Below are 27,924 nucleotides of genomic sequence, written 5' to 3'. Positions count from 1 at the left end.
GAGGGGTGACAGCCTTCTAAATAGCCCTAACATCATCTGATCCTGTAATGACATCACACCCTCCAAAACTGTTGGCGGGGGTGCAACAACTGGTGGAGGCGGCTGAACCTTAGGTGTTGGCTAGGTGGACGGATCCCGCGGTGCTGGTATGCATGTTACTGGGGTCGGGGCCTATGGTACAACCCCTATAGCTGTGAGGAGCTGCACAATCGCTACCTGCAGTGCTGGGGTCATAACTGGTGCAGCTGAGGGCTGTGCTGGTGGTGGTGGTCCCTCTGACTGAGTAGGAATAGGAGCGTCCTGATGCTCCTCTACTAGCTTCGGCTCTATCTCCGGGTTGGGAGCTAGTGCTGCTCCCCTACTTACTCTACGGGGCCGGCCTCAAGGCCTACCCGGAACTGGTGGGTCATCATCTCCAATAGTACTGTGCGTACTAACCATTCCAATGAAAGAGTGAAACAAATGAGATTTCAGGAAACCAATAAGACACAAGAATGCACGAAATGAAGCAACATAGAGATCGTTCCTAATGACATCCTGTAGCCTCTCGAAGATAAGTTACGGACGTCTCCGCACCCATCCGCGAGACTCTACTAGACGTTAGCTCTGTACAAGTGAGACCAACGAACCTGGGGCTCTGATACCAACTTGTCACGACCCACTTTTCATCAGGTCATGATGGCACCTACTATAACCCTCTAGTAGGTAAGCCAACCCGTCAACCCGGAACTTCAAGTAATGTGTTTGAAGGCAAAAACTATATAAGAGCATTGAATTATAAAAGTAAACAGAATGAATAAGCGGAAGTAAACCAAAACATGTTTTAAACAACAAAAGATCCCTCCCAGAACCTGGAAGTCACAAGTACAGAGCTGCTACAAAATAAAATACGAGTACAAGTCCCGAAAGTGGACCGGACATATATACAACAACTGGCTAGTCTCAAAAGGCAAAAGACGGGCCATCTATTCTGAAGGAGACAGAAGTGATCCAAAAACGCCAAGTTATCACCCTAGTCTCCGAATCTGACTGCAACAAGCTCGATCTATTCGTGACAGTAGCTGGTGCTTGGTCCTGCATCACGAAAGTAGATGCAGAGTGTAGTATGAGTACCAAGACAACAGGTACCCAGTAGGCATCATAGGCCGACTGAGCAGAAAAGGTGAAAACAATATGAAAAAGAGGAATAAGCCTAAATAAAAATCAACATAAGCATCTAAAGTGAAAAGAGTACTATCTACGAGAGCTACAGCTAACTATACCCAACTGGGCCCCCATAAGCCCAGCCGGGACACTCGTACGCAAGTTAAATAAAAACCCGAACGAACCCCCATAAGTTCGCCGAGTACACAGAATAGCTACAACTACCAAGGCTAGGAACCAAGAATATGCGATGTCAGGAACCGAAGTACTGTATCATTTCCAAAACCCAGAATCTCCAAGAGTCAATCGATCTAGGGGTGACTTAGGGGTCGAGGCCGGGACTGGGACCCAGATGCTCGCCCGAATGTTCAAAGTGGCCAAGGCCGGGACTGGGTACCCGGATGCTTGCCATAATACATCAGTACGGTCGAGGCCGGGACTGGGTACCCGGATGCTCGCCGTAATACATCGGTGCAGTCGAGGCCTGGACTGGTACCAGGATGCTCGCTGTAATACATCGATATGATCGAGGCCAGGACTGGATACCCGGATGCTCGTCATACTAGCAAGTCGGCGGAGGCCGGGACTGAGTACCCGGATGCTCCCCGATAATTTATCCCATGGTTTCGAATATATCCTTTCCAACTAATCAACAACAGTACCGATAATTTCCTCCACAATGTGTCAACTGGTATGCCGCCAAAACTTGAACCAGAGCCGAAGCCAAACGATCATAAATTCTAGTATTGCCAACGCATCTCAAAAGTTATGACTATACCGAGTTATGGGTGGGAGTGTTATTAAGAGCAAGGGTATCGCCTAGCTAAGGCCAATTACTAGGCACTAGCCCGCTACATCATTCTACAGGGATCTAAGTCCACCGGAGCGACGCCGGGCATATAAAGCAAGTTTACATCCTATACTAAGGCCAACATACTCCACAGTATCAACAACATGCTCATTCAACTCTCCTTATAATACTAACAAATAACGATAAGATACACATGCTTCTAAATACCTGAAAAACCTGATAATAAGCCTAAAGCATGATTTCTAACACCTATACTAAGGCCAACATACTCCACAGTATCAACAATATGCTCATTCAACTCTCCTTATAATACTAACAAATAACGACAAGATACATCTGCTTCTAAATACCCGAAAAACCCGATAACAAGCCTAAAACATGATTTCTAACACTTGAGATATACAATTAAACTACCCAACCAAAATCCCAACTATTTCAACATGCTTTCACACATTCCAACTCAATCTAAAGAAAGGTAAACCGTAGCCTACCTGTAGGCCAAACACGCGGGCTCCAAATCACTGTGCTGGAGCTTTTCCCTTTCGGACGGCCTCGGAACGCTGCCAAGCTGTTAAAAATAGAACCACAACGTTGATACGGTCGTTTAGACACTAATTTCATAATTTTTGGAAATGGACCAATTTTGGGTCGAAAACGGGAATTGTGGGGCCCACATACGAAATTCCAGATTTGACCCCCAAAACAGGTTCTAAACGTCACCCCAAGCACACAAATCAGATTTTTAACATAATTCGGGGTGGGAAATTACGTAAGACGATCAAAAATCAATTCCCACATTTTTAAACTAAGAAAACGATATAAGGCAGCCTCTTTACACGTCGATTTCTCAAAAACGAAATACTGTCAATCAAAACAAATTATACCATGACGTTCCTTGCGAAAAACCCCACAATATAGCCTCAAGAATCACTCAAAACGGAGTTATATTGACCAAGATACACTCTTTCAATTTTCAACAAAATTTCATTCCGAAAATGACTAAATCTGCTGCTTAAAATCAATTTATTACCTCGAACGACGTGCCAAAAATAGATTCTGAAACTTCCACGATGTTCTCCTTAAATTTCCACGCAAGATAGCCTCTGGAATCACCCAAATCGGATTTATATTGGTCAAGATATAACTTGTCAAAGTTCTTCAAAAATCCATTCCGAAAATGGATACTGCTGCAAATAAAATCACGATTTTTACCAGAATCGAATACTCCAAATCAGTTTTCAATTTCTCCAATGCATTCTCCACGAAAAACCTCACAATTTTGCCTTTTGAATCACCCAATCTGGAGCTCTAGAACTCAAGAAATGAGGGTTCAAAGTTGAGGAGAAAATCTGAAAATCTGGTGCAAAAATCTGCACTATTGCACCAGATTTTTCTGGTTTTCTATTATTTAAAGTCTCCGAATGGACCCTCGGAATTCGTTTGGAATTCGATAAAAATAAACCAGATATGCTACCCTACTAAATTCGATATTTCGGACTCAATGGCGCATTCAGAATTCTCATACGAGGTTATTATAATAAAAAGTGGGTCCCACATCCAAGAGTCATTTTACAAAAATTCCAAAAATAACCTTGAGGGTCATTACAAATATATAGTGATATACTTAAATTATAGTGATATACTTACAATTTATATCTAATTTACTATATATTATAGTGCTATAGTTACATTATACTATATATACTTACAATGCATATCACATATACTCACAATATATTATCTATTATAGTGATATACTTACATTATATTATATATACTTACAATGTATATCACATATACTAACAATATACTATCTATTATAGTGATATATATATTTACAATGTATATCACATATACTAACAATATACTATCTATTATAGTGATATATATATTTACAATGTATATCACATATACTCACAATATATTATCTATTATAATAATATACTTAATTATATATTACATATATACATACAAAATATACCAAATATACTCATAATATATTATCTATTATAATAATATACTTACATTATATTAATTTTCAATATATGATTATGTAAAGAAAATAAAACTATTTAATTGAATCATACAAAATTTTTGGGGAAAAAATTAAGAAATAGAAAGACTCAATCAGTCTTTGCCTTTATTAATATATTGATAAAATTCAAAACATACAAAGTTACAAACTTATAATTAGTTGTATATAATAAATTATAACTTCTACATATTTCGAATCGTTTTTTTTCAATTCATTTATATTAACATTAACAGGAATTGACTCATAATTTTCAAAATCAACTAATCCATAATTTGGACTAGCTTGTGTCGAAGGATCTCCAATTGACATTATTTTTTCAAGTTCTTCTTCTCATTTTGTATGTTGTGGTCTTCCTTTATTTCTTCGTTATGATCTAATCCAAACTTTGAGGCAAACTAAAACATTCATGACATTGCTCTCCAAAGAGTGTCGATTATCTCCGATCTGCTCCCTTCCTTAACTAAATGTGTTGTCCGATACAACAGTTGACATTGGAACATTTAGCACATCCCTAGCCATGGTTGATAGTACTAGATATTATTTTTGATTGTTCTTCCACTATTCCAGTGTGGTGACACTATTTTCATCATAGGTCTTGAGGCCTGTCTCAAATAATAATTAAAATTGTCTCGATTTACGCTCAATTATGATGTAGATTGTATTCTATTTCAAACAGATAAAATAATAACACAATGGACAGGCATACCTTGTGCCTGTCTTTTAGAAGATAATGGCTCGTCAAAAGGACGAGATAAAGGAACAGTATGAGTAGTGGTAGCATTATCAAGTAAATTGATATAATAATTATATAATGCCTGAATATGACCATTTGTATCACACATCGTCTTAAACATACTAGCTTCTTCATCCTTTTTATTATCTAAAGAACTATATATAATGTGAACAAATTCAGACATAGTAGTAAATTTCACATACGAATTTAACATAGCACTAATTAAATAAATAGGAGGAATAGGGAAAAAATATTTTTAAAATTTTTCTATCATTCCAATTACACCTTATTTGTAATCATTTTTTTGTTTATACTCCATAAGTAATAAAGAAATTTTGGCTATATAAGCTAAAATACTACAAACAGTAGGATAATAAGCATCAGAAAATTCAATAGTAACTAAATAAAATTTTTCTAAAAAAATAACATCATTAATTTTAGTCCAATCAGATTCTTGCAATATGACTTTGAAAAATTTATATGTATATTGATTAAAAGTTGTAATTATAGGAGTTTTATAAATATTGCAAGTCTTTAAAAATTATAAGTAGAATTTCGCCTATTCTTAATTTTTGGGGGCATTAATCTTGGCCTAAGATCATTTTTCTCATTTTTTTTTAAATTTTTTAAGTCTAGCTTTTCTATTATTTCCTTGAATAAAATCAACTGCATGCCTAATTTTTTCAATTATTGACTCAAAAATTTAAAGACCATCGTTTACAATTAAATTTATATATGACAAGCATATCTAATATGAAAAATATGCTCTAAATGGAGGGAAAACTCAGTTTTTAAAGAATTAATAGCAACAGTGTTGTTAGATGCATTATCAAAAGAAATACATAAAATTTTGTGTTGAACACCATAATATTTTGCAACCATTAATATAAAATCAGAAATAAATTGTGCAGAATGTTTTCGATTTTCATCATATTGAAATGCTAAAATACATTTTTGCATGATAAAGTCACTCTCTATCCAATGACAAGTATTTATAGCACGATCAAGATCAGAAGTAAGTAAAACTCTACATGGAAGATTTGTTAGTAACCAACGTAAATAATATGCATATTGCCCATGAAATCTAAAAATATCTGATCTACAAGTACTTGTAGGAATACCTTTAAATATGAGATTATAAACTGATTGTATATAATGAATAAAAGCATCAGAAGAAGCAAATGAAAAAGGTAGACAACCCAAAGCTATCATTTTCGCTAACTCTTCACGTTCCATCATTTTATTATACGTCCAATTAATTTTTCGGTCTGTGAGTTTAATCTATCTTGAACTAGTCCAGTAGTACCCACTATTCATTCTCTCCAACCAGTATGAAAATTATCTAGTTGTATAGTCAATTGACGTCCCACCTTTATTACCCCCATTCTTATGTTCGAAAATAGCTTGACAATCTTTATATTAAACTTTAGTTGTTTCGGCTATTCGTTCAAAATAATGTCATACTAAACTAATTTTTTTCTTTCTTTTACAGGTTGTGGAGGAAGATTAACAGTTCTAGATTGAACATTACCTATATCAACATCAGGATTAATTGGTGTAACATCTTCATCATCATTATTATCTTATTCTATTTCTACTTCAACTTCTTTTGGTTCTTCTATACCGTAAGTTTCTTGATATTCATATTCATTCATATCATGTGCACCTACACCTATTTCTCCAAATTCACTAAATAATGCTTTAGATATACGAGAATAACTTCTACTTTTGGGGCATACTTTTCTATGCTTCCTTCCGACTACTAAGCTGCTTTATAGGCTAACAGACGTTTTCTCATTAGACTATTTTAATCGATTGTTTATGTCGACCCTACGCTATGATTCTTCAAATCCAGCGTGTCAGCTTAGTTATCCTCATTGCGACAACTTCTCTTCAATCCACAACAACTGGGCACTCTGGAGCAACCTTTCGAACTGCTGCTAAATTCATGGGCGATTTCCAGGTTGGATTTTTATAGATCAAATAGCAACCTTTCGCGCTAGGGGCTCACCTTTTCCCTCCAGTCTCAGCTAAAGACTCATGATCATCACCCTAATCTAATGGGTGTGGGAAAATGGCAGTGACTATCATCGGATTGTCATGAGTGCTTAGAGGGCCCCGGGGGAGAATGATGATGTAGATGTATTGCGGCAACCCATGCACTTGTCGAGCCTCCGTCTAGCTCTGGAAGCATTGTCTGAAGTAATAAGAAGAGGGTTGAGGAACTGAGATGACGCATCTTAGTCTTAGTATGTCGGGTATGTCTTTGGCCAAGTCTGCCTGAGTTGTTGACCATTACCTGACCTCACACAGGAGGCCTCGCGCCGAGTGATTCTCCCCAAAAAAGTTGTATTTCCTCTACCGGAACCACTTTTTTCTTACTATCTCCGGGACATAAATTTTTAACACTTTGACCTACTTTTCTTAATCTATCCATTATGCAAATTAAAATAATAAAAATTATAAACACAAAAATTAAATATTTAAATATACTAGAATTAATTTATTAAATAAAAGCAAGAGAAGAAACGATTATACCAAATTGTCAGAATCAAACAAAGAATCGTAAAATTGATGAATTGTTGAACACTTGAAAGTTGAAAACTTCCACTTGATGTTGTTAATTGCAAAAAATAATAAAAGATTGCTATCACTTTAAGTCTTTAAGAGAGAATTGAGAAATTGAGAGAGAATTAGATGATTGTTGGTGAAAAAAACAAGTAATTATTGTAGGTATTTATAGAAAATTTTTTTGATTAATACCTTTTTAATTAAAAAAACATAATTTTGGCCACTTTTCAGAAAGTGGCCCAACAGATATATGCAATTTAAAAAAAAAATTCCCTTACCGGGCCGATCCAGGATGGTGGACTGATGGTCCAGTTACCGATCCCTTACCGAGTCGGTCTTACAGGGCTTGAGCCAAAAATTAACCATATTGGCCCAGTCCATTAAGAACTTGGGCCCTCTACCGGTCCGTACTTACCGGTGCCAATCCCTTAGCGGGCCAGTGTTAATGGCCGGCCACCGGACGGACCGGCCCAATTGACAGGTATACACCAAGCATGAAAATGGGAAATTGACTAGTTCTGAAGTCTGGTTATTCTTGCATTTTTAAATTTTATTAATTATGCATCCAATATAAGCTCTTGGGGTTTTATATATACTCTCCTTCACCAATGTGTATCAGCAAACTCAGTAGGCATTTTGTTCCAATCTAGGCTTGGCTCCCAATCTGCCTCTTTGATTACCTCCGTGATTTTTTTGAACAAAATCTCACTTCCTTCTTTTGTTAAATGCATTCCATCCCTACACAAACAAAATTTAAACCACCACCATTTATTCATAAATTCTTTGTAGTAGAAAAATACTTATACGTACAATCATGTCACTTATTAGCTAATTACATATACACCTCTTAATAAGTACATACATAAATTAGTATTCAGTAAAGGCATAATACATAAATATGCTCTTTAACGTGACATCAACTTGTATCTATGTCCTTCAACTTTGGGTGTGCACAAGCAAACATTCAAACTTGTATAAAATTGAACAATTAGACACACGTATTTCTTCATAGCATAATACATGTAAGACACCACATAAGATGTTGCGCAAAATGTAAATTGGCACATAGGATGTCAAAATAGGACGCGTGTGTCTACTTGTGCACACCCAAAGTTAGAGGGCGCCATAGATAACGGCGAGATAAACTAAATTAAATGGTACTTTGATGTATTGTCCTTTTAGTAAAAGGATAAATAACATGTTATTACATGTTTTAGAGCTGGTTTAGATTGACTTATTTTAAGTGGTTTTAAGCTAAAATATCTTTTAAGCATTTTTGGAGGTGTTTGGATAAATTAAAAAGACGCTTATAAGCATTTGATTTTAAGCTAAAACGATAAAAATAAGTCAAAAACTATAAGTTAGGATTTCTAACTTATTATTTGGTTATAAGTCAAAACCCAAACAGACTCTTAGTGAGCTTGACCAAGTTTTCAAAATGTGTTTATTTTGAAAAGTACTTTGCTAAGGATCTTTCCACATGTGACGATGGAATTCATTGTTTATTTATTTTTTAGCCGTATACAAAAATTATGCATTAATTTATACACATTAATATATGCATAACTTAATTTCCTTTTGTTCAAAAACAAATATGACAATAATGTTACTACTACACAACATTATAATAACACCAAAATGAAAGAGTAGAAGTAGTAGTAAATTTGATTTACCAGAAGACATTAGGGCTTTCGAAAAGGGCTGACCAAAAATCGACAACCGGCACACCTAATTGTTTGGCTAATTTAATACCAATTTCTGAGTATATCCGACCTCTCTCATTTGTTCTACCTTGATTATTTCTGATCAGAATAAGGATTAATATTTTAAAACCAAACAATAGCTAATATTAAAGATATCAAAATATTATTTAATTTTATAATCTTAAATATATTATATTAAAAGTTAGAGTTAAAGATAACAAATTAAAACGAAAGAAGTATTAATTATTATGAAGATCAATTACCCGTAGAATTCAACAATTTGTTCCTCGTTCACTGCAGGAGAACTTAGCATAATTAGACGAGTCTTTTCCGAAAGGCCCTGCAAGTGATGTGACGTTAGGTTTTAGAAAAAATCCAATTTTTTTCTATTATATAGAAGTGAACAGATGCAACAAAATGTTATACAAAAAGCAAAGTAAATTGTAATCTAATTGGGGCAAATATGAGTATTTTTAGTACTTATTAACTTCAATTCAAATTTGAAAGCCTTTCAGATTCATTAAGTAATTGGCAAACATGTGTTGTATTCGTGTCATATTTTTCAGGCTTCGTTTCAATTTTAGATCAAATTATTAGCGATAAAAGTATTTTTGGATTAAATGAATAATGGATAATGTTTTTATTTAGTTTTGCATGATATCTAAACACTTTTCAGTTAAATTAATAAAGTATGATATGTATTTTCACATAAATTCGATCATGGTCACCTATATTGCTCGGATTCTTCAAAAAGGTTAATGGGTGCGTGTCAAATTTTACAAAAATAGTAAATTTTTAGAAAATTTGATATGAATATAGCATTGAAAGTTAAGAGTTCTCGCAACTTAGATGGTCACCGGTAAGCATACTCAAAAACAAAAGCAGTATGCATACTCAAAAAAATAAATAAAAAAAAGAGTAAGCATACTCACCTCATTAATGTATAAGTAGAAATTCATTGTCAATTAGTAAGCAGACTCACCTCATTGAAATACTTAATTACATTGAAATGATTTGATATAAATATTCGGTGACAAAAACTCCCTCGGTTCATTTTTACTTTATCACATTTAGATTTGGCACACCCAATAATAAAATAATAATTGATATGATTATTTTACCACACTATCTCTACTAATTGATGATTAGTACAACTGTACAAGGTCTTCAAAAATGATTGAGAATAAGTAATTAATGTTTAGGGTAACATATGAAACAAAATTGTTTTTTCTTGATATGTTAAAAGTGACAAATAAAAATTAAAAAATCTATTTTTAGAATAGCGGACAAGTGATCAAATTTAACTTCAAAGATTACATACATACCTTGATATAAAGTGCAATCTTCCTCATGTTTTCAACATATTCATCAAGAGGTACAACTAACGCTGAAAGCTGGAAATTCAGGATGTGCTATAAATTTAGGATCTACTGAATCATTCCCACCAAAATAAAGTATGACAAGAGAAGGCTGAATTTTTGCATCCTACATGTGAATTAAACAAATAGTAGTAAATTGTTTATATTAATTTTTTGCAAAAGGATATTCCAAGCAAAGTAAATTGTTTTAATGCTTTATTATATAAAGTTCTATTTCAACACGTGGCCATATATAACTAGGGTAATTTGTAAATCATTGAAAGTTAAAATATCCATGAAGCAATATTAGGTACCTTTGGGAAGATTTTCTTGTAAATATCAAGAGCCATCCTTGAGTTCCAACCTGAATATCCACGCAAGAATATATGAGCCTGTTAGGATTCCATGCATTTAGGCTTTAGCTATCGAAGGTCTCTCAGATAACACACAAAGGTTGAGCATGACTAAAACAGAGTACGTGAAATGCAAGTTTTGTGGCATAATGCATGAGGTGGAGGTGGAAGTGAAGATCGAGGCATAAGTCATACCCTGAGAGAAAATTTCAAGTATCTTAGCCCTATAATTAAATGAGACAAGGAGATTGATGATAATGTCACACACCATATTGGAGAAGGATGGATGAGATAGAGGTTCGCCTCCAAGGTATTGTGCGATAAGAATGTATCGCCAAAGATTAAAGATAAGTTCTACATAGTAATGATTAGACCAACATTGTTGTATAGAGAAGGCCAGTAAGGAACACCCATGTTCAAAAAATGAAGACAACATAGATAAGGAAACTTAAATGGATGTGTGGCATACTAGGAGAGACATGATTAGGAAGGAAGTTAAACGAGGCAAGGTAGAAATAGCATCTGTGGCGGACAAAATGAGGGACGCGAAATTGATATGATTGGGGCATGTAAAGAAGAAATGTACGAATACGTCGATAAAGAGGTGTGAGAGGTTGGTTTTTACAAGAATTATAAGGAGAGGTAGAGGTAGGTCGAAAAAGATCAAGGGTAAGTGATTAGACCAGACATGATATAACTTCAGTTTACAGAGGACATAACCCGAGATTGAAACATTTATTGTAGTCTCTTATTTTTTTTATTGTGTATTACTACATGTGCCTTACTTTGCATTGCATTATAAAGATATAACACTTAGCCTAACTCGATAGCAAAATCTAACTCATGAGGGGATAATTGTCCAATTCCATATGAGCAAACCATCAGTTCATTCCTCAATCAATGTGGGATTCTAAATCTCTTTATCATATATCTTACTATTTTTGTAATGACTTGTCTCCGTCATTAGGAATAGGCCAATGGGGAAGGATTTCGGGCCAGAAAACTTCGGGTAGTAAATTCGGAAAATTTGAGCATAGGCCAGACTTGGACGAATTCTGAGTCAGGTGAAGTCTAGGGTGATCATGTGAATGATGGAAGTTCAAATCTATAATTTGATTGGATAGGATGATAGCCAAGACGATACAGAGTATTTTCAATTTCGTGGAATCACATTCGGACGAGTAAAATTCTTGAAATCGAATTTGGCGTTAAGGGTATAATTTTAATACATATTTGGAAGGGGTGTGTTGTGAAATGGGGGCTTGGAGAAAAAAATCTGAGCCCACTGTTTTCGCATATCCCGCCAGAGCGGGACAGTCACGACTTAAGGCATGAAAAAATCCAGAAACGGTCTTTTTTTGAAAATCAGTTTCTAAAACTTCAAGAGGTGACCTAGGGCGAATTTTACCAATTTTCCATGGATTTCTATACTTAAGGTAAGATTTTTACTCTCTAGATTCATACTTTGATACCTAGAAACTAGAAAGTATGGGTGGTAATTATTGGGGGAGGGTTTGAACTAAAAATCTATGGTGGAAATTAGCCTTAGGGTAAGGTTAGGATCAAGGGTTGGCCTAGGGTGTGAAGTTATGTTATATTTCCTAATAACTGGGTCATTGTGTTGATCCTTTATATGTATTTATTGTTTTCTAGACCAAGAACGAGAAGAACGAACCCGGAAAGGGAAGGTCCTTGCATTGTAAGGTTGTTAAAGCTTGAATTTGAGGTAGGTGATGGTCTAGTTTCATGTATGTGTTTCATATACTTATTAAATTGCTTCATGATATGCATATGTGTATATGAATAGGGAAACATGCTAGATTTTGCGTGAAATGATCACTTGTTGGCATGTTTGTATGATGAACTTGTTCTTGTTGATATAAATATTGTAAATATTGAATGTACATGTGATTGTGGTACCTTTGGATTGGGTGTCACATTCCAACACATAATTTGGATCGGATATCACGTTTCGACACATTTTAAAATCGAGTATCACGTTTTGACATAAAATTGGATTGTGTGTCACGTTCCGACACAAAGTTGATTGTTTGAGAGGACCCAGGTGTGAAGTTATAGCATGTGGAAGTTATTGAGTTGTGATATTGCTGAATAATAGTTGAACTTGAGATTGGTTGACTTATTTTGTATATGTATATGTCTATTGTGTTGAATTTACTTGTCTATGATCCGCTTACTGGCTAACCGCGTGATCCTACCAGTACACCGTTATTTTTGTGTACTGATACTACTCTTGCTTTGCATTTTTGTTGAGTACAGGGCATATTCACCCAATTGCGGAGAGACCTCGGTTGGAAGATTAGAAGTTTCTTCAAAGTCCAAGGATGAGCTATTCTGTCATGCTACCGTGGACTTTTCCATTAATCTCAGTCCCTCTTTCGGGACTCAGATGTTTAGACATTGTTTTAGTATTTTTATTTCTGTTTGAAGAATGTTTTCCCTTTTTTTACATTGAGACTAGTTAGAGTTTTGGTACGGACGACTTTCAGTTTCTAGGATGTGTTGACTTTCGCATTTTCGTAGTTATTAAAATTGTTGGTTGAGTTTATGGATACTCAGTATTATTTTCTGGTTATATTCCTGCTTCTACAAGGTTTTTAATATTTATTTTTTAAGTTGATAAGCTGGGTTGTAGAAATAGTTCTCCTATTAGAATAATTATTGTGGGTGTCAGTTACGGCGGGTCGGGGCCGTGATAATTTTATTGTCATATTATTCTTCCAGTTTTGCTTCTAAAACTTTTCTTTTACGTCAAGGACCTATCAGAAACAACCTTTCTATCCTATAAAAATAGGAGTAAGACTTGCATACATACTTCCCTCTCACATTCCAGTCATAAATTATTCTGAGTATTTTATTTTTGTAAACTCACGTTTGCACAAAAGACGAGGGTAATAGAATTTAGAACAAACTACATAACTAAGAAAACATTCCTAGTCTAACTACTAAATCCCACACGCTACTCCTAATTTTCTAGCGGATTGTACAGATACACGCCTTCTCTCGCTTGCCTCTCTCCTTCCTTTTTCTCTTTCTCTTTTCTCCCCACTCTCTCTTCCCAGATCTTCCCCTTCCTCGCACATCCTCTCTTTCTAGATCTCCCAGTCAAACCCTCCCACCCCCACCTCTCTCTCTCTCACACACATGTCCTTTATTTTCAAAAATTCTTTTCTAGCCCTGGTTTTGTGTTGTGTTTCTCTCTCGAAAAGAAGAAGAGAAAGAAAGTAAGAATTAGTTGAATGATGCAGGTCTATGAAGGCAATGGAGAAGATATAGACAATAACGTCTTTACTATTTATAGTAATTTCAAATCTTTTTTCTCTTATTGGATGAACTGAACTTTTTTTATTATTGGATTTGAACTTATAATGGCTACGTAATTGACATCAGGTAGTCATTATATCGAAAGAGCACTAGTTAAGGTATACTTAGATCAAATACATGTATTTGGATAATTATATCTTCTTTTTCGTCTTCTTCTTTTTCTATGTATCTATGTGCATATACACTGGATGCATCACAAATTTGATATCAGATATATGTATTTTTGATACCATATAGAGCATTTATGCATAGAAGCACTAGATACATCACAGATACACTGAATATATCAATGCCCTCTCAGAACCAATTTGTAACTATGCACAGATACACTGGATACATGAAACACATGCTCGATACACTAGATATTTGCTATTAAATACACTGAATGAAATTGATATGTACAGATACACTGGATATATCAGGGCATATTTAATACTTGATACACATGTACATAAATTATGAAACACAGATATAGAAATGTATAGGGAATAGATAGAAAAAAAGGCAAGCAAAAGAAGCGAGATATATTCATCTGATATAGTATATTTAGAGACAAATACAATGTCTCTAAAAGCAAATTCAAACAAAATATGTAATTATTAAAACTATCATTATATTAAGTAATTAACACCTATAATAATATACTTTATGAAAGTTGCTCAAAGAAATTACCTAGCGAGAGTAAAGGTTTGCGAGGCTTGCACCTCAACCTTGTAAGTCGTAGCTTTGTTGCACTATTAATGATCCAAATAGGACGAACGATGGACGACTTGGTACTATCTTATTTTCTTTTCCATCTTTTCTCTTAGCAACAAAAGATTTTCCTTTTTGATGTCGAAAACAGTTCCACATACTTGCTGTATTTATAATGGTGAATTCCTACGAACAACAAAAATTATTATACCTCAAATTAATTAATATTTGATGTGAATATAAATCATAATAATTAACAATTTGAAATATATTTTAAAGAGTTATTAAAAAATATCTTTAAACTTTTTAAATAGTAAGTAGACGACAAATAAGTTGAAATATAATGATAGAATACAGTCAGTTATAATGGCATTGTTTGTCTAAAAATTAGTGAGATGTTGTTATATATGTATATTGTATTTGATATTTAAATCTCATTTAACTATTATAAATACAAAATATGTAAAAAATTAGTTTAATAATTTTATAATTACAAACATTTATTTATAAAGGGAACATGAAAAATATGATTTATCAATACAAAGTCTTAGGTTATTCTGCTTATTTGGTAATTTTGTATAAGAATTGAGAAAATTTTGATACTTTTCACAACTTAAGAGAGTTTCATATTTGTGCGTCAAAACAACTTAAGAAATTCAAATTGTATGTCTAAATAAAACTTCAATTTAAAATAAATTTAATTTTAAATCACTATTCCATATCGCATGTCCAAACGACCCTTAATTTCTTACTTTTTATATACAAAAAAGGTCATATTTGATTATTTACTATCGAAAATAAGTTATATTTATTATCCAATATTAATAAATACATCTTTAAATACATACTTTAGAGCTATATTTATCCTTCACTCCTGAAAATTAGATATATTTATCTTTCAACCATTAATAGGGCCGACCCGACACTAATCCGCTAGCTAATCTATAAGATATCGATTGGTTCGATAACGGATTACAAATTATCGAACGGTTATTGAGCGGTGTATCGGATAACCTATAAGAAGTCGTAGACTATTTGACAACGAGAAAAAAACTTAAGTTGACATTGAAAATGTGGAACTGATTGAAGAGAAGATATACCATACAAGCAAAAGTCAATGATACATTGACTTCAACTTGATGACTCATATTTTTACAGAATTGCACACAATCATAGTAAAAGACTCATGTCAATTAGCTAAATACTGAAAAAGAAGTGTAAGGTAATTCTTAATGGGTTAACGATTTATCCGATAAGAAAATTTAATAATTCACCCCCACACCAATAAACCATTAATTATAAAATTTAATATGTTCCTTAACCGTTTATTCAATAATTCAATACCAATAAACCAATAAGACAATTTTATAATTGACTTATCGGTTACAGTTCGATTTTGAACGGCCTGCGTTTAACCGCATGGATCACACTTACATTGTTTTCTTGGTTGATGAGGGGATTTATTCAAGAAGAAAAAAGAAATGAGGGATATATTGTAATTTACAGAAAATATAGGGCCAGCTCTGATATTAATAAAATTGATTAAAAATCAAGTCTTCCTCTTTCCCCAAATTTTCCAATTGCAGTAATGGATACTGCTCTGTTTTCTCCTTCTTCCCTGTTCGGTGGCAGTGATAGCAACTCCTCTGGTAATCTTTTTTCTATTTTCTAACAATATTCATAAATGGTTCGTAATGAATTCCTGTTGTATTAGTTAAAGAGATTTTTTTTTCTGCAGATGAAGAGAACTCGGAGACCCAACAAAATTTTGTGGAGAGGAGGCACCAGTTCCCTGAAATGGTGAGTTCAATTAGATTTGCAAGAAATCCCCAGTGAAATTATTGATTATTTGGGTTTTCTGCTCAGCTATTGATTATTAGCTTATTTCCATTAAAATGCAAGAGCTAAAAATAGAGGAATGTCGAGAACTTTAGAAGCTAGATCTTTTGTATCTGTGGAAATGCCAGTTGGTATATTATTTTTTCCTTTTTGATAACTATGCGGTTCAGTCAGCTTGTGTGCACTTTTTAGACGAATTCCACGGGATTCCTCTCATCTCCCACCAACAACATGTACTAGGTAATTTCGTCTAGCAAGGCTAGAACAAATAAGAAGAAATCACCTAGTGTTTTTGTTTCTACTTGGATTTGAACCATGAGGTTGCTCAACCCACTTCATCAGTCTTGGTACTCTTTTTTTGAGAAGGAAAGATAGTTCCTTTAGTTGATATTTCCTAAAGATAGTTCCTTTAGTTGAGAAGGAAGGATGTCTCTGATAGGATTTGAACCATGACGTCGCTCTTCCCTTGGTCTTAGGTGGATTGATGTCTGTACATTTGTTCACTCACTAATTTCATCTTGTTATCTTTTACTATGTTTATATTTAAGGACATGAGATGTGCACTTTTTGTTTTTACTTGAGAATTTTTAGTTGCTTGCTGCTTATCAACTCTTGTTGGTTTAAAAGAAACATCGTGATTGCAAGTTGCAATGTAATGATCTAATGAATCTTTATCTTTAGTTCACTTGGACGATTACCTGGAAAAATTTTCCTTTTCATTTCCTTCTCTTTTGGGTGGATGTTTGGGCTTATACAGCTTTGATATTATTTTTTCTGCACACTGATACCATCTTCCAACTAAGTAAATAGTTCGAGATTGTTATTGATATCAGTATTCAGTTTATTGTCCAAATCTTCACTTGCAGGATTTATCACAATGCTGCTGTTTCCTTGTATTTATGCCAAAGTAAATGTGTGTGAGCGATATGTGAGTTGTGTGGATGTTGTTTATTGCTTTGCTCGGCAGGGAAACTAATACACTTTGGTTTGTCCACAGGAGTTGCTCATCCAAGAATTTTCTTTTCACCAGATGAATGCTAATTTACTTTGGCCTGGGACATTTGCATTTGCGGAGTGGCTTGCACAACATACGTCCTGGTTAAGAGGGCGCCGCATAATTGAGCTAGGCAGGTAATACCTTAAACGCATTTAATATGTTGTGCTCTCATCCTAAAAGGTTGGACCTGCTTCAGTATTTTCTCTGCTAAATGGTCTTAGCATGTGCCCATTGCACAAGCTGTGCAGAATTTGCTTCGAACTTCATGGTGCAAGGGAACTTTGCTGCAATTCTGTTGAAATGTTCATTATAAACTTAAGAAACAAACTTCCTTGTCAATATCAAATAGTGCTTCTCGTTACTGACTTACTGCAATTTTGTTACATGCATGTTTTAGAAGTGATTTCTGGTTCTGATTTGTGAAGTTTGTCTATGTGAGATGTTTGACCTTATTTCTTTTTTCGTTCTTTTCTGTTATTCAGAATCTCATTTGTAGCTGTCATGCTATCATCTAAAAGAGTTCTATTTATTTCCTTTTATTCCTGTCCTCTTGGCTCTCGGTGTGTATCTAATGTGAAAAAAGGGAGGTGGAAGATGAGAATTACATTAAGTTGTAAACATCAACTGGTGTCTTTTCCTCTTTCTGCTTCCTTCCCTTTGTGACTTGTACATGGTGGTGCTTGTGCTACCTTTTGAATTTGTCACAGTGGAACTGGAGCTTTGGCCATCTTCTTGAGCAAATCATATAAACTTGATATTACAACATCGGATTATGATGATCCAGATATTGAAGAGAACATAGCACATAATTGCCAGGCGAATGGTGTTTCACCTGCCCTTCCTCACATAAGGCGTTAGTTCTTTTCTCCATGAAGTTTATTCCTATACTTCTTTTATAAAAACAATGCAAATTCTCCCTGGGGAAAAAACTATAAACCAAGAACAAATAACTTTTGTTCTAATCTACAAGTTATGCTTTCTTGAGAAAATTTCCAAAAAATAAATTAACATTGCTCTCAGATTCATGGGGAGATGTGTTTCCAGTAGCTGATCCTGACTGGGACCTCATCATTGCAAGTGATATCTTACTATGTAAGTAGTTCGCCTCAGGCTTCCTATGATCCTGTACGAGACATGTTTACCTTACTATCCCTTGCTGTTGTACATGTCAGCTTTTGTGATTCTTGTGTGTATCTTCTAACCTTCCCCTTAGTTTCTCATTTTTCTTTTTCATTTTCTACTTGCAGATGTGAAACAATATGAAAACTTGGTAAAGACACTATGCTTTCTCTTGAAATCCTACAAGCCCAAAGTTGATGAAACGGGATCTGGAACTAGTGAAGAAAAGGGTTAGAATTATTCTTTATGTAAAGCTTATCTAAAAATCTTAAGACAGCTCTAATTAACCGGTCTATTAAAACTTATGACTCAGATATATGTCCTTTGCCTCAACCAGCTTTCTTAATGAGCTGGAGGCGGAGGATAGGGAAAGAAGACGAATCACTCTTTTTCACAGGATGTGAAAAGGCCGGTCTTGAAGTAAACCATTTGGGATCTCGTGTATATTGCATCAAGCCTAATGAAACCAGCGCCATTGAAGCAGTATAAGATATGTTGAGTGAATTTTAAGAGCTTATGGAACTGAGGTTTAACTTTTGTGCTGGCCAACCCTCACTGTGAGGGCACAGGAGTCTAGTATCCTTTGCCATATCTTCATGTGTTATTCTTCCATTAGTTGGGGCTCGCACATGTTATGCAAGACCCCTCGTTTATGCTCCTCTGCTATGAAAAGTTCTTAATGTTAATTGAAGTACTCGAATGACCCATCACGAAATGTAAAACACATAGGCTGGTAATGGCTCATTTGATGTTTTTAGCATGTTAGTTGTGAGAAGTAGTGTTATTCTAGTGTGTATCTTTAGCAGATTTTTTTCATATGCATTTAGCAGCAGTACTTTCTTTCTCCATGCTTTTAACTTGGAAGCAGCTCAAATGACATCAACCAAAAGGACTATACATTACAAAATCAAACGGACAAAATTCACAAAAGCTATTTTTGGCCCCTGTAATCGAAGGATAACCATTATCATGAAGTTTTAAATTTCACAAATAAAACTTTAACAATTGACCTAGGGATATCTTATCTTGGTGTTGTTATTAATTCATTTATTATTTTATTATTATTTACTACCTGTATTATAATCCTTTATATACAAAACCACGAGAAAAAAAAGACAACAATGTAGCTAAGGGGTCGTTTGGTTTGGATACAAGTTATGCTGGGATAAGTGTCACAATCCAAATCACAAGTCGTAATGGCACCTATGTCTCCAACCGATAGGTAAGCCAACTCAACCATTTTGTCAATTTAATTAATTAAATAAAGTAAAGAATAAGCAACAAGCAGAATATTCCGTATGTTAAGTCTTTCAACAACAACAACAAGCCCAGTATAATCCCACCATGTGGGGTCTGGGGAGGGTAGAGTGTACGCAGACCTAACCCCCACCTTAAAAGGTAGGGCGACTGTTTTCGAAAGACCCTCGGCTTAAGAAAGAAGAACAAGAGAGAAGAAACAAGGAAAACAAAACCAAAGTCAGATAGAACCAAGCATATCGAAAACAATAGACAAATATGCATACTGAGAGTGAGAGAGTCAGGGACAGATCGGAGATAAAGAAGCATTCACTACTATAGATGAATAGGATAACCAAAGTATACCTGACCAACAAATGTAAGCAGTAATCAAATGCAGAAATCCAAAGTTAATAAACAAATGAGTAAAACTACGATTACTATGGTGGATAGATAAGTCACCTAGCCTACTATCTTAATCTTAGTCCTCCACAACGTCCTATCTAAGGTCATGTCCTCGGTGAGCTGCAACTGTGTCATATCATGTCTAATCACCTCTTTCCAATACTTATTCGGCCTCCCTTTGCCCCTCCTGAAATCATCCATAGCCAACCTCTCGCACCTCCGCACTGGAGCATTTGTGTCTCTCCTCTTCACATGCCCAAACCATCTCAGTCTCGCTTCTCGCATCTTGTCCTCCACCGATGTCATTCCTACCTTGTCTCGGATATCTTCATTTCTGATTCTATCCATCCTAGTGTGCCCACACATCCACCGCAGCATTCGCATTTCCGCGACTTTCATCTTCTGAACATGAAGTTTTTTGATTGGCCAACACTCCGTCCCGTACAATAAAGTCGGTCTAACCACTACTTTGTAGAACTTGCCTTTGAGTTTTGGTGGCACTTTCTTGTCACACAACACTCCGGAGGCGAGTCTCCATTTCAACCACCTTGCACCAATACGATGTGAAACATCGTCATCGATATCCCCATCTTCCTATAAAATAGACCCAAGTATGAAATGCGGAAAGCTAAAAATACCACCCAAGATTTGGTGTCATAAGTACAAGAGCTTCTAAAAATAAAATTCAAATGTGAAACTAAAATGACCAGTTTAGACGTAATAAATATCCTGTCTGAATACTAAAATAACAGAATAAATGAAAGATAGAGGGAGGTATGGGCCGTAGAACAGCCAAGCAGCTCACCACAACTCCAAGATAACCCAAGCTCAGACTCAAAAATCTCTACGAGATGCGCTCATATTCGGAATAGAATCTGCACCACAAAAGAGTGCAACAAACGTAGTATGAGTACAAACCACGTGTACCCAGTATGTCTCATTGACCGACAACGAAGAAGTAATGACAGGAGTATATATAAAATTCTTTCTCAAATTTTATAATTCTACATTATACTTAACAATCAAGTCTCACCAAAATAGGGGTGATCAAATGTCACAAAATATTTAACACATAATCAAGTAAAAATGAAGAAGATAATGAGATGTAATGCAACACCATGGGATGATATGCCTCAAATACTAAGTAACCTCACAACTGTATATACACAATACTTCTTGGAATATACTTCGAGAGTTTGTGACCCATAGGGGACTCGCGAGGTCCATATACCAACACGGACGATCTCCACGTGTCTGTGCGGACGATCTCAACGCACTATCATAAAATCAAACCATCTTTAGCACGGACAATTTCCACGTGCCCAACTTATAACCATAAAATGATCTCTCACGGACAATCTCCACGTGTCAGATCTTTACTCATACTCAACCTCATGTCAATGCATGTGCACAATATAATATCAACAACATAGGGGATGATGATGCACCTCAATAAATCAAATATCAGTATGACATATAATCATCTCAACTATCAATTATACGGGTTCAAATAAGAAGCACAATCACACAAAAGAAACCAAATCAATAATACATCAGTTAATGCTCATATGCTTTAGCATTCTCAGATTTCAATCCTTCATTCTATAGTAATAAACTTTCTCTTTATAATAATGGTACTCGTACCAATGCCCGTCACACCATTGGTACAAGACCCCCATTTTTCCTCCTTACCCGTTATCTATTTCAATTACAATTTTTAATCTTTAATTAGAAAAATATTCTTCTACGAAGTCTGAAAGTCTTAACATACCTCAAATGCCGAACACGTGTCACAAATCCTCAAGATTTTGCCTTTTCTTTTTGCAAAGCTTCAGAAAGTTCCCGATCTACCAAATATGTATTATTCATAAGTAAACAAATCTACGAACATCCATATTATTACACATCTAGCCTAGACCACAAACTCATCAAAATCTATAATCAAGTTCCTAATCTTGATGCCAATTAATATACCAAGTCTCATATTTCCTAAATTTCAAGCTTAGGGTTAAGTCCCAATTCTCCAAACAACATAAATCTAATAATATTCATATAATACAATACACCTACTATTTAATTACCTAAATAAATAGGGCAAACTTAAATCGTAATATGATACTTAACAGAAAATAATTCAAGCCGGAACTAGCTAGTTACGAAATCAGTGGGCACTTACAAAAACAAATTTGCAAGAGTAACTTAAATGTAATGCTTCAATCCTATATAATATTCAACCCAAAATCAACTAAAATCATTGTTCAATGAGTGTCCATAGTTATTCATAAATCTATTTCCCCCAATTCCCAAGAAACTACAACACGTGGACTTACAATTCTCAATTTCCTTATATGACCACTTGAATATAAAAATAAATTTTATTACATATGCAACAATCAAAATCAAGGAATACATGCACAAAATTTGAAACCCAATTGAATATTCTTACCTGAATGTTGTCGCCGCAAGTAAGCCACGTTCTACGACAGCTTTTCTTTTTCTTCTTTTACGAAATGTTAATTATGAATTAAAAATACTAAATTTCACTATTTATCTTTATACATGGTTAAGTGACATAAGGTATAAAATAAATTATCAATTTAGTCCATTAACCATCAACTAAATTAATTCTCTAAAATTTTTCATTTTAAAAAATTATAAAAAGAGTCAAAATAGTTCTAGTACTCAAAACGACCTAACGGGTCGTTACAATAAGTTATGATGGGATTAGTTATGCTGAGAGTACTTTTTATTGTTTGTTTGATTGGTCATATTCAAAGTTATATTCATTGCATAATTTCTAAGAATAAGCTGTTAGTTTACAAAAATACCCTCCATCTTATTTAAGTTTTTCTTTTTACATTTCTTTGCAAGTTATTCATTCCTAAAAATAAAATTTTCATTTTATTTAACTTAAATATTTTTATTTATGCATTTTCATGATTGTGCATATATTTTTTAAAATTAAACTTTCATCTTATTTAGCTTTAAATAAAATTTCCATCTTATTTAATTTAAATATAAAAATTTCCTCTTATTTAACTTAAAAATAAAACTTTTATATTGTTTAGCTTAAAAATAAAACTTTCATTTTAAGTTTATTAAAGTAAAAGAAATTTTGTTATTAAAATTATCTACATTTTAAAGTTATCTACATTTTAATTGATATATAAAATATAATTTTTAAGTTAGTAATAAACTATTTAATTAAAAATATGTAATTTAGTAGTGGAGTGAACATTTTAAGAGAAATCTAAATATAAATAAACATAAGAATTAGACAAATAAATTCAACTTATAATATATTCATAAATAGAAATTGTATTTATAAAATGTAATTTTTTAATAGAAAAATATATTATCATAAAAACAATAATTAATTAAAGTTATAAATGTTATTATAAATGTATTTAAAAATTATATAAATATACATGAATGTAAAAGTGGTGTATAAAAAAGAGTTTAAGGGGGTATTTTTATTATTTTACATCTTTATCCTAGGATAAGTTATCCTGCAATTAGTATTCCATCTCAGGAAGGGATAACTTATCCTAGTACTAATTGTTAATCCTGGGATAAGTTATCCAGCCTTTGCAACCAAACAAGTGATTAAAGGTGACTTAAAAATTATCTGAAGATTAATTCTTCTTATCCATCACACCAAACAAACCCTAAGAGTTTCCTACGAAAATAACAATATGGTCCTTAATGTTTGAGGGTTGGTTCAAAATATCTCTATTTTAAAAAAAAATATTTTTGAGCGTCTTTTGATTTTTAACAAATTCTGTTTATTAGATGTTACAGGAACCGTAAAAAAATGAAGAAGAAAGAATTAGAGTCTGTTTGGATGAACTTATTTTAAGTAACTTATAAGTTTTTTTAAAAAAATAGGTGCAACTCAACTTTTTTTTGACTTATAGGCTGCTTTCAACTTATAAGTTGCTTAAAATAAGTCTATCCAAACGGGCTCTTAATCAAAAATATTAGGAAGACCATCAAATACTAAAAATGAATCCGGATCTGAAAGGATCACATTTTTTTAAAAAAAATATTAAAATGCATAAAGGGTCATTTCTTTTTTTATTTGATCAAAACGGACAAATCGCTTGTCCTTAATTATAATTGATGGCACACAGTCGTCTACCCAATGAATTTAATTTTTTTTACTAAGTCGCTTAACCCTCAGCAATATTGCTTCTTCTTTTTTTTTGGCAACAGATCGCTCGTAGTTGAGCGATTTACTATTAATTTTTTATTTTTTTTGCAATAGGTCTTCTTCATGACGATGAGAGAGAAATATAGCAGAAGGACCATCGAAAAACTCAAAAAAATTAATAGCACTATGTCAATGATTCAAGAGACTTAAGGATCGGCCATGCGATATTAAATCATGATTTGAAATCATGATATGAAATTATGAAATGAAGTTGAAGTTTTATTTGGACATGTGATTTAGATTTTTTATGTTGTATGTTTTTTCATAAATATAAAAACTCATAAGTTGTAAAACTATCAAAATTGTCCCAATTGTTTATACAATCTTATCAAATAAGTAAAGTTTATAAAATTGCATTATACATTATTACAAAACTATTCTAAAAAATACAACATTTATTGAATAAATCTTAATTAATTCAATAATAAAATAAAATTGAACATAAATTGTAGTGTTCAAGTTGTTAGTAGAAGGAAATTATTTTTGCAATTAATGTCACATACCACAATGATTCGTCTTCTCCACTCAATATAATTATAAACTTTTTTGATTATTAAACATTGGTTTGAATGAAATAGTAATAAATTTTATCAAAAATAATGAATTTGGTGAATATAAATGGTAAACTAAGAATTGATTTGAAGTAAAAATAAATTTTATATTGGAGAGAATAATCGTTATATGAGATATAAGTGTTGGGGGAGGAAGCACCACAACTAAAGTTTGATATGATAATAAATAGTGAAAATAAATTGGACACGAGAATTTTACGTGGAAACCCTTCAAACAGATAGAAAGGAAAATCACGGGGTAGAAGAATTTTACTATGATAATATGGGAGTACACTGATCTCATATGCAAAGAGAAAATAATAATTAATACTTCTCTCTTGTAAAAGGAACAACTACTAAAGAGGACATTCAAAAATACAATATTTTTCTTGGTGTATAACTCTTTTTGTATTCTTACTCTCTTTTTCTGAATTTTTGGAATGATATAAATGAGGGCAAGAGGCCCTCTATTTATAGTAGAATGAGGAACGCGTAAAAGAAGGAGATATGCGTTTTCGTGTGATAAAAACGCATAAAGAAAGGCAGCACGCAAAGACAGCCGTCTTCCGTTTCCTTTTACCCTATTTTTTGACTTTTCTTGCTCTACTTTTTCTTCCTACTTTTTCCTTCTTTTTTTTACTTTTCTTGCGATAAGCTGTTTTAAAAGTAATGATATGAATTATAAATTTTATTTACCTATGAAACAAATGGCTAGTAGATATATATAAAATGAATATAGGTTATTTTTATAAAATATAAACTTGTGAGTCAATTTTTGTATTTAAAAAATTCATATCATGATTTGAAATTCTCAAATCATGATTTTTAGTGAATTTGAAATCTTATCTCAATGATGTGAAATCAATGTAAAATTACATGTCCAAATACTAATTTCATCTCATGAAATAAAATCGCATGTCGAAACGCCTACTAAATGCAACCAACCCTTCTATATATACATCAAATTAATTAATCTACAGATACATATAAATTATAATCTATAGATAGAATTGGGAATTGGGAATTGCATTAAAAAGGAAGAAGGTTGGTATTTTGGTTTTTGGGGAAATTAAGAGAAAAAGAAATGAATTTGGAGTACGTATTTGTTGAAGGGTATAATAGTAAAGTTAGGTGTATAGGGAAAAGGGACATATGTAAATGTAAATGTTTATGAAGTAAAATGTTTCGCAAGGGGAAAAGAAGTGAATCTCTTATTTATTTTTTAATATTTGGTTAGTAAGTAAGAAGATATTGTCTCAAAAATATTTATATGTTATCTAACAAAATATTATGGAGGTGGATAAAAATAGGGAATGGGGGTTCGATGGTGGCAGAGGTGGAATGTTCAAGCTTTGAGTGGAGAGGAAATAATAAACTCAAAACGTCACTTATGCAACTTGTTTTCCTTACTTTTATTAGGAAAATAATTTTTCTCATTTTTAATAAATTCACTTTTCAAATATTTTTATCAACCAAATATAAAAAATTAGAAAAGAAGATGAACTTCAAAAGAAAATAGGCAATGAAATATAAGCTACAAAAATCTGATTGAATCGTTTTTCCTTTTGCACATTTCCGGCAAAATCTAACATGTAAGAATATGTGAAGGACACAAAAAGTAATCACTTTCGATAAAATTAATATAATAAAATATATATCTAAAATGTCATTGTTACTAAAGAAAAGTAGTGGATGTTCCACTTTCTTTAAGAGATCCACTAATGGCAAATTGCCATGGCTATCTCCCTTATCTTTATAACTTTTCAGGCTATAAATAGCCTTTCGCAGATTGTAATACATACACTGATTTGAAAAATTGTCATTACAGATATTCTCTTAACTCTCTCTTTCTTTTACTGTTTCTTTTTCTTATTAAATTGCAAAGTTAATTTATTTTATAACACGTTATCAACATGAGTCTCCAACACTTTGAGCAATTTTAAAAAGGTAAGAAAAGGGTAAGAATTTAATTTTCTTTAAATGTCTAATATCTCTAAACTTGAATTTGTTGCTCTTGATATATCTGGAAAATGCTAGTCATCATGGCACTAGATGCCGAAATACACTTAGAATCAATGGGTCTGGCAGACACCATCAAAAATAATAATACGACATCTAGTCAAGACCGTGCCAAAACCATGATATTTCTCCGCCACCATCTTGACGAGGGTTAAAATTACAGTACCTCACATTAAAAGATCCCCTTAAACTGTGGAAGAATCTAAAAGAAAGATATGACCACCTGAAGTTGGTTATCCTTCCATAGGCACGTCATGATTGACTAAATCTGAGATTAATGGATTTTAAAAATATAATTGAATATAATTTTGCCTTGTTTAGAATTATAGCACAGTTAAATTTATACGAAAAAGAAATCACTGAGCAAGACAAACTTGAAAAAACATACTCCACATTTTCACCCACGAATATTCTCCTGCAGTAACAATATCGTGAAAAAGGTTTTAAAAAATATTCTGAATTACTTTTCTCACCTTCTTATTGCTGAACGCCACAACGAGTTGTTAATGAAAAGTCATGATAGTCGGCCTGTTGGTTCTTTGCAACTCCCTAAAGTGAATCAGACAAACTATAAATAATGAGAAAAAGGTCATAGCCTCAGTCGTGGTCGTGGCCGAAAAAGAAATTATAATCATGATGCTCATGGAGAATTAACATCCCAAGCCTTTGATGATTATTGCTTATCAATTGGGATAAAAATTAAATATTCTGTTGCTCATGTTCATACTCAAAATAACCTTGGAGAGTCATTTATTAAGTGCCTACAATTGATAGCAAGACATCTACTTATGAAAACAAAA

The 27,924-nt window shown here is 33.4% G+C and overlaps 1 protein-coding gene and 1 pseudogene across 2 annotated transcripts; one reads left to right on the top strand and one right to left on the bottom strand.

Moving 5' to 3' along the window:
- Positions 1–7,895: 7,895 nt before the first annotated feature.
- On the bottom strand, positions 7,896–14,904 carry LOC129876964 (GDSL esterase/lipase WDL1-like; annotated as a pseudogene).
- A 1,381-nt stretch (positions 14,905–16,285) lies between these two features.
- LOC129877517 (uncharacterized) lies at positions 16,286–19,475 on the top strand. Of its 2 annotated transcripts, none has more exons than XM_055953032.1 (7): positions 16,286–16,394; positions 16,484–16,545; positions 17,582–17,711; positions 18,366–18,434; positions 18,602–18,673; positions 18,829–18,930; positions 19,014–19,475. In XM_055953032.1, the coding sequence occupies exons 1-7, from the start codon at positions 16,334–16,336 to the stop codon at positions 19,187–19,189; spliced, it is 672 nt and encodes a 223-aa protein (XP_055809007.1). In that variant the 5' UTR covers positions 16,286–16,333; the 3' UTR covers positions 19,190–19,475. The 2 variants fall into 2 exon arrangements, with proteins under 2 accessions (XP_055809007.1, XP_055809005.1); XM_055953030.1 differs by having other exon boundaries at positions 16,287–16,394; positions 17,582–17,715; positions 18,289–18,434.
- Positions 19,476–27,924: the final 8,449 nt, after the last annotated feature.

The sequence above is a fragment of the Solanum dulcamara genome, chromosome 12 (assembly GCF_947179165.1).
Source record: "Solanum dulcamara chromosome 12, daSolDulc1.2, whole genome shotgun sequence".
NCBI lineage: Eukaryota > Viridiplantae > Streptophyta > Magnoliopsida > Solanales > Solanaceae > Solanum > Solanum dulcamara.
Note: the sequence above shows the minus strand (reverse complement) of the source record. Positions and strands in the feature narration are given on the sequence as shown.